We start from the raw sequence: 12,682 nt of genomic DNA, 5'->3' as shown, positions 1-12,682 counted from the left end.
ATTGCTAGACAGAAATGTTGAAGTTTTTGAAAGTCTATTAAAGTAAATTGTTTAACTAGGCTGCTCAGGGACTTTCAATATCATCTTGGTAAGCAACTCTAGTGTATATTTGGCCTTGTGTTTTAGGTAATTGTTCTGCTGAAAGGTGAATTTTCTCCTAGTGTCTGTTGGAAAGCAGACTGAACCAGGTTTTCTTTTATGATTTTGCCTGTGCTTAGCTCTATTTGGCATACCCATAACATGATGCAGCCACCACCGTGCTTAAACATACGAAGATGGATAGTCAGTGACGCTTTGTGTTGGATTTGCTCCAAGCATAACACTTTGTATCCACATTTTTTGCAGTTTTACTTTAGTATTTTGGAATATTTTTTATTCTGTACTTTCTTCTTTTCAATCTGTCATTTAGCTTTTTATTGTGGAGTAACTACAATGTTGTTGATTCATCATCAGTTTTCTCCTATCACTGCCAATACATTGTAACTGTTTTAATGTCCCCACTAGCCTCATGGGGAAATCCCTGAGCAGTTTCCTTCCTCTCCAGCAACTGAGTTATGAAAAACGACTGCATCTCTGTGACTGGGTGTATTGATGCACCACCCAACGTGTAATTATAACATCACCATGCTCAAAGGGATATTCAGTGTATGTTTTTTTATTTTTACCCATCTACCAATAGGTGTCCTTCTTTGCGAGGCATTGGTAAACCTCCCTGTTCTTTGTGGTTGAATCTGTTTTTGAAATGCACTGCTCACCCTTACAGACATGTGTGGGGTAAAGAGATGAGGTAGTCATTCAAAAATCATGTTAAACAATATTATTGCACATATTTACTCCCAAACCCATTTAGACTTGCCATAATAATACTTATTGACTCAAGACATTTCAGCTTTTCATTTGTAATTCATTTGTCAAATATCTTTGACATTATGGTGTGTTGTGTGTGTAGGTGTAACGGCGTTCTTCGTTTGTTGAAAGAGAGTCGGACCGAAATGCAGCGTGGTGGTTACTCATGTCTTTAATGCAGAAAATGACGATACATGAAATAACTAAATAAATACAAAAACAACAAACGGAACGTGAAACCTAATTACAGCCTATCTGGTGAAACTACACAGAGACAGGAACAATCACCCACGAAATACACAGTGAAACCCCGGCTACCTAAATACGGTTCCCCATCAGAGACAACAAGAATCACCTGACTCTGATTGAGAACCGCCTCAGGCAGCCAAGCCTATACTAGACACACCCCTAATCAACCACAATCCCAATGCCTACAAAAACCCCAATACGACAATACAATAAACCATGTCACACCCTGGCCTGAACAAATAATTAAAGAAAACACAAAAAACTAAGACCAAGGCGTGACAGTAGGCCAGTGACACAAAATCTCTATTTAATACATTTTAAATTCAGGCTGTAACACAGCAAAATGTGTAATGTCAATGGTTGTGAATTATTTCTGAAGGCACTGCACATATGCATCCAAGCGCGCACACACACACACACACACACACAGTATCCTATAGAGTTGTATATCCACTTGTTCAGATGTCTATGAGATCCCTCCATTCCCATAATCCCTCTTTACATACTCCGTGGGAAATGGAACTGTTCAGGTGTGCACACATTTCAAAATGCTCCACGTTTTTTTAAATACACATTTAATGTCACACCAAGTCATTTCAGCTTTGCCAACTACATCCCTCAACGCCCCACAATATATCAATTTATTTAATAATTTTCCCATTTAATGTGATATTTAATGCGATTTTGGAATCTGTCACCCTTGGTTTGTCAGTCTGTCGCTGTATAGCGACTCTCCGTGAGATTCTGAGGTGTTAGTTTGGTTTGGAGTAAATATCCTGTTTGGGTTATGTCTGAGTGATCTAGATTAGCCACATCCAAACAGTTTAGTCTACAAACTTGTCAAAATCTCTTCCTGTAAAGTAAATAATAACACTTCAGAATGAAATAAATGTATTCCTTCTGTTGCTTTTTATGTAAACTTTGGATTGACAATTTGGCAGACTGACAAAATCAAATCTTGAAATAGCTGATTGCTGAAATATATTTTTATCTGAATCCATGTCCCTGGACTTTCTGCCACCTGTTTCCACTCATTTTTGTACTTTATTAGTGTTGATTGAGGAGAAAGCGCACCCTGATTAATATTAAGTGTTTTATTATTTAGTCAGGAGACAGACCCGAAGAAGCGGAATGAGGAAATATTTCTACACACTCAGTTAATTCCTCACTAAGGGGATAAAGAGTCTGCATAGATGCTGTCATTAAAATTGTTTATTGGGATTTGACATGAAAGCCATCTGAAGTTACTCTGTTTGAAACAGGCATACTAAATATGTCATGACGTGCCTCCTGGTTTAAAAATGTAAATATATACATAAGTTATATAATTTTTTGTTGTTGTCAATTACCTGTGTATTCAAGCATACCAAGCAAAAAGGTCTTAGTCATTGGTCTTAGTCATTCTTTATATGTTTTGGCATTCACTCATTTGCATACTGTGTAGATGCAGCACATGGGGATGTGTGAAACTTACTTCTCAGCATTAAGTTTCCCGCTTACGTCGCCTCATTAGCTAGCTTTTGAGGTGGCACGATCGTCTAAGACGCCTGAGGGGGGATGGTCACGTGTGTTCATGAGGCAGAGGTCCCAAGTTCGCACCAGGTATGGTGGTACTCGCTAAGCAAGGAGCCTCATCTTCTTCCATTATCTGTTTTGATAGTTACCTGCAATTCAATCCCCTGAAACTGCTTCAAACTATCACGTTTCCACCTTTCCAGAGTTGGAACTCAGAAACTCAGTTTGAAAAAATAAATATCCTTGATGAAACTGTCATGATTGAAATGAAAATGGATGTGGAGACCTCGTTAGAAGGGCACTTGTTTGACTGCTCTTCGGTATCGAACTCAAACAGAGGCCTTTGGAGACCTGCTGCGGTGCCACAGCGGGAATATGTCAGTCCGACGTTACACTTCATCACAGGGAAAAAAACACCATGCTCTGACACAAATAAATTAAAACGATAAAATCGCATCTGTCAAACACATCGAAAACCGCAACTTGCTGTCTTTGAATGGGATGTGAAAAATCTCAAATGTTTCTGTGTCGGCTTCCCGCGAGGTGTTTAGAGAGGAAAACAAAGAGTTTCCCCCTGATTCGTCCTGTTGTTTGAGTCCTTTGACTTTAATAAATAGTTTAATGCTTGGATAACGTTTTTGTTGATATTGCTGTGCCTGTGACTGTAATTTGAGATTTGTTGATCTTCCCTTCTCCCCGACTTCACTGTTGGGAATATTCCCTGCCTGAATAGAGAATCACAGGAAAAGTAGATTTCTGCCATGGAAAGGAAACGGGAGAGAAATTGGTCCACGTAACCTGTGTGTGTACATACTCTTCCAATCAGAAAACAATCTGCTATTAGAATGAGCACTGTGTCTAAGTCCAACTGTACGCTTTATACAGTCTCACGAAATACCCGATAGATGACTAAAACAAGACGTCATCATATTACAATTGTATTCCGCAATGTCACTTATATATGTTCCTTAATCGGAGTATCAATGCAGGGAACCAGTTTCTTGATAGTTGGTCCTGTCTCATACAATATTGTATAGTATTCCTAATCAACAGAATGAACCATTAGTACAATTTCCCTGCACAATCAGTGGCCATTGGTCAATACAAATAGTTACACTATCTGTTGGTCTATCTGGACGTCCTTAGTCTCCAGGACCCCAAATGAGCATGTGGTAACTGTAGCAGCCCTCCAATAATCTCCCCCAGGTGCTGAATGTGTCTGTCTGGAGGTCTGACATGAGGAGTCTGGCCTAATCATATGGGGACTGCTGATAATTAACTACATAACAGACAAATTAAATAATAATCACACTGAGAAATTCCATCTCCATCTCAAACTCTTTAGCAAACCGAGCAGCACAGACTGAAGTCTTGGAGACACCAGTGGAAGCGGCCGCAGACGAGGCCACAACACACTCTAATTGTCTCTTCTCAACTTGCTGCCGCAGAGGAAAACAACCCCAATAATCGGATTCTGGGAGCATTAGTCATGATGATTGCCAAGGCTGAATGGGTTCGCTGTTGTGTAGTTGCATTTACTCCTGAATCAAATATATGTTGTTCAGGAGGTCTTTGTTGTTCAACACAACTGCCAGGGTCATAGTCCTCACACTCGGAAGAGATATGAAGAGGACATAGAAATAAACTTCCGCTGGCGTAATCCCTCCTTACAGATGGATCTGTGTTGCACAATTCAAATCAAACTTTATTTGTCACATGCGCCAAATACAACAAGTGTGGACATGACCGTGAAATGCTTACTGACAAGCCCTTAACCAACAGTGCAGTTCAAGAAGACTTAAGAAAATATTGACCAAATAAACAAAAGTAAAAAGTAATAAAAAAGTAACACAATAAAATCACAATAATGAGGCTATATACAAGGGGTACCGGTACCGAATCAGTGTGCGGGGGTACAATTTAGTTGAGGCAATTTGTACATGTAGGTAGGGTTGATGTAACTATGCATAGATAATAAACAGTGAGTAGCAGCAGTGTACAAACAATTGCGGGGGGTAATTAGTCCGGTGTCCATTTCATTAATTGTTCTGCAGTCTTATGGCTTGGGGGTAGAAGCTGTTTAGGAGCCTTTTGGCCATAGATTTGGTGCTCCGGTACTGCTTGCCGTGCGGTAGCATAGAAAACAGCCTATGACTAGGGTGACTGGAGTCTCTGGCTATTTTATGGGCTTTCCTATGACCCCGCCTATTATATAGGTCCTGGATGTCAGGAAGTTTGTCCCCAGTTATGTACTGGGCCGTACACACTACCCTCTGTTGCGCCTTATGGTCAGATGCTGAGCAGTTAACATACCAGAAGGTGATCCAATCGGTAAGGATGCTCTCGATGGTGCAGCTGTATAACTTTTTGAGGATCTGGATACCCATGCCAAATATTTTCAGTCTCCTGAGAGGGAAAAGGTTTTGTCTTGCCCTCTTCACAACTGCCTTGGTGTGTTTGGACCACAATAGGTTGTTGAGTGATGTGGACACCAAGGATCTTGAAACTCTCGACCCACTCCACTACAGCCCCATCGATGTTAATGGGGGGCCTGTTCTGCCCGCCTTTTCATGTAGTTCACGGGGGATTGTGGACGTGTGCCCTCAAAACCGGCAAAGCGCTCCAAACCAGTTATTTAATTTGCCATGGGAAGACAATAGTCGAGTGGCAGTTTGAATCTACAAGAAAATGAATTATAATGTTTCTGCTTCAGAAGCCAAGAAAAGTTACAGTAATATTATTTTGAATTGGGTTGCGATATTTTTGGAGGTTCTTTCCAAAATTTGCACTTTCAAACTAACAGGGTTATTAATATTCAAATGTGTTTTGCACACAATAAGAAGTGTGTCATAAACTGTGACCGACTTTGAGCGTACATTTACATAATGTTTCACTGCAAGGTGTTTATGTTTATATAAGGTATTTGTTTTTATAATGATTTTATATCAAATATGTCATTTTTGTAAAAGACAATAATTTACATCCATAATGGCTAATAAGCAATTATCAGCAGCTTCTCCATGGAGAACAGTAGAACTTAGTGGAGTGAGTAATCAATCAATCTGGGTTTCCTGCCTGAAAGGTCAAGAGTGAATAGCTGTCTCTTTTTGGGGTGGAAATTAAGGCTGAGTCCCAAATGGCAACCTATTCCCTATAGAGTGCACTACGTTTGGCCAGGGTCCATAGATCCATTTGAAAGCCCCATCATTTGTACACCGTTGCCGTTAGTACACTGTACTCAGATATTATGGAACGTCATCTCCCACATCCCATTCTATGCGATGGTTCTTAATTGGTGTTCACTATGATTAATAGCGTTCATTATTGAAATATAATGAGGCTACATAACTGGCACACACTTGTTAGCTCTAATTGGGAAAACATTCCGTGGCTAATATAGAAGGAACACACGTTTCATAGAACTGTTGCAGCCCACACTGGAACTGACAATCCCCACAGTATTTCTTTCCAACTTGTTGGTTTCTCAACTGGCGACTCCCCAGGGGAAGGGGAGAGCTGTCATCATTAATGGACAGTAGACTCTGGCCCATGTACTGTGTGATGGCTCATGGCTGCTCCAGTCCAGGACAGTGGTCAATGTGTGTCTGTGTGTGGGTGGGTGTGCCTATGTGTCTGTGTGTGCGTCTTTGTATGTGTGTATGTGTGCACCTATGTGTGTGTGCATGTGTGCGCGTGCATGTCTCTGTCTGTCCTGGTCTAGCCTGATCATGTGACCAAGGTCCAGTCTGCTCCTGCTTTCTAAATTAGGGGAACTAATGAGGGAGGAAGACACCAGAAGATCAGGGAAAGGGCACCTCTCCTCCTCCTCTTTCTCCTCCTCCTCTTTCCGAGAATAATAACGCTTTTTTTCCCGCTGTGCTTCATTTCATTTACTGAACTGACCTTTTCATGCACAATTAACATTTAAGGAAAATTAAGGTTTTCTCCCTCCTCCTCCTACCCATCTTCCGCACTTTTTGGACCTGTATGATAATTGTAAAGTTCGACTTTGGCTTTCTGAAAGTCAAATTCAATTTCAAAACTACCGATACCAGGTTATTCTTATTTAATCTTATTTATGAATGGTAAATAGGAATTGAGTTCCAAGTAAACACTTAAGTGTTTGAACTGTGTTTCACCGGAGCTCTTACTTAAGTCCTTCTCACAGAGGTAGATGCATCCAGCAGTGAGAGCACCAGATAACCTGACCTTTTCCTATCCATCCTTCTACCTCTCCACTTGGGATTTGTTTCAAACTTTTTTGGTTACTACATGATTATGTACATGATGTGTTATTTCATAGTTTAATGTCTTCACTGTTATTCTACAGTGTAGAAAATAGTAAAACATAAAGAAAAACCCTTGAATGAGTAGGTGTGTCTAAACTTTTGACTGGTACTGTATACAAATCAAGTGTTATTTGTCACATGCACCGAATACAGTGAAATGCTTACTTACAAGCCCTAACCAACAATACAGTTAAAAAAATTGGTCGGAGGCAGAGCATTTGCCATTCCAGGAAGTGATGCAACTCGATGGTGCAGCTGTAGAACCTTTTGAGGATCTGAGGACCCATGCCAAATATGTTCAGTCTCCTGAGGGGGAATAGGTTTTGTTGTGGCCTCTTCACGACTGTCTTGGTGTGCTTGGACCATGTTGAACACTGAGCTGTAGTCATTGAGTTGCATTCTAAAATTGGTGTTCCTTTTGTCCAGGTGGGACGAACACATCCCCAATTGGCATTCCTAACTCTTCTGTATATGTTGTAAGCATGTATTGCTACCACTGCATCATCAAATGAATTATCTAAGAGAGTTTCAGATATAGCCAGTATATACATGTGTGTGTATCTGTGTGTGTTTGCAGAACCTGATAAAGAACCTACCGGAGCAGAAGGAGCTGAGCGCATTGGCAGAACTTAAGGGCGAGTATGAGGAACTGTGCGAGCCAGAGCAGTTTGGCATTGTGGTGAGTAGGCTTACGTATTACACCATAGCACCTAGCTAAAGCCCCTCAGAGAAGATGCAGCTTCACACACACCGACACTGACATGTACACACACACACACACACAAACACACACACCCCTTTTTGAGAAAAACATTTGGGGATATAAAAAATACAGCCATACAGCCTTGAGGCTTTCTTCAGGCTCAGACCTATTCAATATTTAAAGAGACACTGTAATGTAAAATTAAAAGAGTAGAAATATAAATATATTTTTTTATGACAGGTCAAATATGTCAGTCTGCTCTTTGACTGAGAGAAGCTGTGATTTTGATCAATAATAAAGTGTGAAATATAGTAGCTGTTAAAATTACACTGTCATTCCAGGTGTCAACAAATTCCATAATATGTCTGAAACTTTCAATATTTCCCAGTGATATAATCATAGCCTCAGGCTTTGGGTTCTCTTTAATAAAGTTAGTGCACTCTACTTCGTTGTGAAGTCAGGACATCTCAATGATGCATTCCAAGCCACTGTAGTTCATTTAGTATAGTTGCCTCAAGTGCTAGGTGGAGCTGATTTTGAGGTTATACTTTAGCTTAATGTTTTTTTTTTACACTTTCTACAGTCATACGTCTGTCTATAAAGTTAACATTGACATTTTTATACCACATTGATTTATCCATAGCTCAGTATCAAAGTAGGTTACAGAGGACTTTGTATGTTTAGCTATATCTTTATATAGGTAACTGCCAACATAGTGGAAACACTTGAGTAAATGAGGGATACAAATTATGATAGTCGTTGCTTCCACACAGGTGTGGTTCCTGAATTAATTAAGCAATCAACAATCCATCATGCTTAGGGTCATATCTTGGTGTTTCCTTTATTTTAGCAGTTACCTGTATCTGCAGGTCCTTTATACTATTACTATTTTAGGTCGTTGATGTGAAAGATAGTGTTCTCAGTCAACCTGATGTGTTAAGAATAACATGATAACGTTGCATTGTGGTAAACGTAGCCATGCAACTCAATTTGCAATTTGCACTCATTCAGTACAATTGACTTTTTGGGGTGGTGTGTCTGTACCTGTGACTCTTTGAGGATGTTATGACACAAGGTGTGACAATTCCCCTGTGTGATCTAGCATAGAGATGCCGTGGTAATATACCGCTCCCGCTGGTGAAGCTACCTCATCAACACCGCCACGACACACAGGAGCTCATGAGGGAAATAAGTCACTTTCAGCCTACACTCCTGCAAGAGCTGTCACCCATCTTTTATTGTGATTTCCCTCTTATACCGAGAAATCAAATCAAGGGTGGGGGAAGTGGATTTCGTTTTTTTCCGAGTGCAGCTATCTGGTCTTGCTTGGGCCTAGATATTGTTCAGTGGCCCATCACTACTTATTAATGTTATCAGGTGTGATTCATGCCATAGTTGATGAAGGGACTTCTGTCTAGTCTAGAAAGCCAGACAAGATACATTTCAATTAGTGAATCTTGACAAAAAGCTGAACGCAGTGTACTTACCCGGAGACAATGTAATATTTCACAGTAATTATATTTTCCATACATTTGCTGTAGAGCTCTACATGGTCACGTTGGCCACACTTTAAACAGCATATAACTTATAGAGACTTAATCAAGACAGTGTAGAGCTTTTATAAACCATACGGAGGCTTCCTAAACGGTTCCTAACAAAATATTGTTATGTTTTCCTCTAGATGAGCTCTGTGAAGCTGCTGCGTTCGCGCCTCAACGGCATCCTCTTCAAGCTGACCTTCGAGGAGCAGGTGAACAACATCCGACCGGACATCATGAACGTGACGTTCGCCTGTGAGGAGCTGAAGAAGAGTGACAGCTTCAGCAATCTGCTGGAGATGGTGCTGCTGGTGGGCAACTACATGAACGCCGGCTCCCGGAACGCCCAGACCTTCGGCTTCAACATCAGCTTCCTCTGCAAGGTTGGTACTGCAAGGACTGCATGATTTAGACCTCTCCCCTTTCAGGCTTACTTTTCTCTCTCTCTCTCTCTCACTCTTGCTCACTTCAACTGTCCCCAGTTTAATTATATAGTAGAGATCATACCAGCATCACACACTTTCTTGTCAGTGGATTTGGTGCCATAGCAGGGGTTTGTTTTGTTTTGTTTTATTTGAGTGGAGTAATGGGAGAAACTATTTACAGAAAGCATTTGGTTGCACCCTGAGATCCATTGACTCTTGGCAACTGTCTTGGAGTTGATGTGCTATCAGTGTCCTGTCCCCAGACCCCACTCCCGTGTCCGAGGCATCGGCCTCCACCACGAACTGCCGGGACCAGATGAATTAGGATGGGGGCTGTAACCCCAGATGAACCGGTGATAGAAATTGGTGAACCCAAGGAAGCATTGCAGCTGCACTCTGGATGTGGGTTACTCCAAATCCACCACCGCTCTCACCTTTCCAGGATCCATCTGTATGTTGCCTGCAGCTATGATGTATCCAAGTAAGGAGATGGTGGAGCGATGGAATTCATCCCCCGATGCGGTGTAGCCTGGGAGAAGGTCGATGGCGCAGTCATATGGCCGATGTGGAGGTAGCGAGGAGGCACGGACTTGCTGAAAACCTCCCGGAGGTACTGGTACACAGTGGGAACGGTGGAGATGTCTGGGGCTTTTTCTCAAGCCTGCAGGACAATGTCCCGTGGCAGGCTCCAATCCCTTGATCGAACCCACAGTCCAGTCAACAAGGGGATTGTGTCTCTGGAGCCCCAACGCAATGGGTATCTGAGAGGATTTGATAAGTAGAAACTGGATCGATTCGCTGTGGTTGCATGACACTCGCAGGTTGATAGGAACCATGTTGTTGTTTACTCTGCCAATTGAACGCCCATCCAACGCTCTGACATCCATGGGAATGGAGAGGGGTCGAGTGGGGATTCCCAGCTCAGACACCAGGGTAGCATCCATAAAATGATTGTCGGCCTGAGAGTCAATGAGTACCCGTAGAGATTTGGACATGACACCTCACAGCAGGATGGCATGGAGAGGAGTACGAGTAAGGGGAGACTCGACATTCTCCGTAATGCCCACCTGCATACTCATACCTCCCGATGAGCTGGATATTTTTACAGGACAGGTAGAAATGTAATGACCTGTAGTCCCACAATTACAGACAGCTCTTGGTTTTCAGTCTATGTTACCATTCGGCAGGAGACAATCTAGCTTTGCCAAGTTGCATTGGGGGGGGGGGCAGACCTCTCCCTCCTACGTTCGTGTAGACGCCCATTAATCCGGATGGTCAAGGCAATGAGAAAGTAGAGATTGATGGGCAACTCCCGGCTGCGATCTCATCTTTCACCTTCTCCGATGACCTATGAAGGAATGTGTCAAACAGGGCATCCGGGTTCCAGGCACTCTCGGCGGATATGTGCGGAAATCGACTCCATAGTCTGCCACACTACGGGAGTCTTGGCGTAGCCGGACTAGCTTCCGAGCAGCCTCTCTCTTGGACAACAGAGGATCAAACACTTTCTTCACCTCCACCATGAACTCCTCTAGACTGAAACACACGGTGGCTTGTTGCTCCCACAATGCTGTACTCCATGTGAGAGCCCTCCCGGACATCAGTGTTATAAGGTACACTACCTTCAGAGGGAAAAACAGAGGGCTGTAGCTCAATGATGAGGGAGCACTGGGAGAGAATCACCCGACAGGTCCCTGAATCTCCAGCGAAGCGTTCCAGTGGGGGTAAGCAGGAGGGTTCTCGGGAAGCCGGCATAGGCTGGAGGGACGCGCTGCTGACAGTGGGGTTAATTAGGGGCTGGAAGTTTCAGTAGTGGCTGGCTGTCTATAAGATAATCCACAGACTTGCTCCAGCAAAGTATGGAAAGCATGTTTGTGCTGTGTCAGTAAGGCAGAATGGTCAAAACCGGGAGGACTAGAAAACAGCAACTATAGAAAACTCGAAATTGGGAAAAAACGCATGGTAAGACTTGACGAGATAAGACGAACTGACAACAGACAAACAGAAAATGTGGGTATAACCTGTTGCGACGAGCAATCCCGTATCCGGGATCCTATTTATAGCCTCAAGCTCATTACCATAACGCAACGTTAACTATTCATGAAAATCGCAAATGAAATGAAATAAATATATTTGCTTTCAAGCTTTGCCTTTTGTTAACAACACTGTCATCTCAGATTTTCAAAATATGCTTTTGAACCATAGCTAAACAAGCATTTGTGTAAGAGTATTGATAGCCTAGCATAGCATTAAGCCTAGCACTCAGCATGCAACATTTTCACAAAAACAAGAAAAGCATCGAGAATCTGTGGAAAGATCTGAAAACTGCTGTACACAAATGCTCTCCATCCAACCTCACTGAGCTCGAGCTGTTTTGCAAGGAGGAATGGGAAAAAATGTCTCTCGATGTGCAAAACTGATAGACATACCCCAAGCGACTTACAGCTGTAATCGCAGCAAAAGGTGGCGCGACAAAGTATTAACTTAAGGGGGCTGAATAATTTTGCACGCCCAATTTTTCAGTTTTTGATTTGTTAAAAAAGTTTGAAATATCCAATAAATGTCGTTCCCCTTCATGATTGTGTCCCACTTGTTGTGATTCTTCACCAAAAAAATACAGTTTTATATCTTTATGTTTGAAGCCTGAAATGTGGCAAAAGGTCGCAAAGTTCAAGGGGGCCGAATACTTTTGCAAGGCACTGTATATATATATATATATATACACAGTTGAAGTCAGACATTTACATTTAAACTCAGTTTTACACAATTCCTGTAATGTAATACTAGTAAAAGATACGACTAAATATTCCCTGTTTTAGGTCAGTTAGGATCACCGCTTTATTTTAAGAATGTGAAACGTCAGAATTATAGTAGAGAGAATGATTTAGTTCAACTTGTATTTATTTCATCACATTTCCAGTGGGTCAGAAGTTTATATACAGTCAATTCGTATTTGGTAGCATTGCCTTTAAATGGTTTAACTTGTGTCAAACATTTCGGGTAGCCTTCCACAAGCTTCCCACAATAAGTTGGGTGAATTTTGGCCCATTCCTCCTGACAGAGCTGGTGTAACTGAGTCAGGTTTGTAGGCCGGATTCTTTTCAGTTCTTTTCTATG

General features: G+C 41.9%; 1 protein-coding gene across 7 annotated transcripts in view; it reads left to right on the top strand.

Annotated features, from left to right (window-relative positions):
- Positions 1 to 12,682, top strand: part of LOC118363647 (protein diaphanous homolog 2-like) — a 605,757-nt gene that overhangs the window by 345,794 nt on the left and 247,281 nt on the right. For all 7 annotated transcript variants that reach the window (XM_035744726.2, XM_035744729.2, XM_035744723.2 and 4 more), the window contains 2 exons: positions 7,477 to 7,578; positions 9,284 to 9,523. In XM_035744726.2, the coding sequence (XP_035600619.2) occupies positions 7,477 to 7,578; positions 9,284 to 9,523 (342 nt within the window). The remainder of the gene's footprint in view (positions 1 to 7,476; positions 7,579 to 9,283; positions 9,524 to 12,682) is intronic.

The sequence above is a fragment of the Oncorhynchus keta genome, chromosome 30, assembly GCF_023373465.1.
Source record: "Oncorhynchus keta strain PuntledgeMale-10-30-2019 chromosome 30, Oket_V2, whole genome shotgun sequence".
Classification (NCBI taxonomy): Eukaryota; Metazoa; Chordata; class Actinopteri; order Salmoniformes; family Salmonidae; genus Oncorhynchus; species Oncorhynchus keta.
Note: the sequence above shows the minus strand (reverse complement) of the source record. Positions and strands in the feature narration are given on the sequence as shown.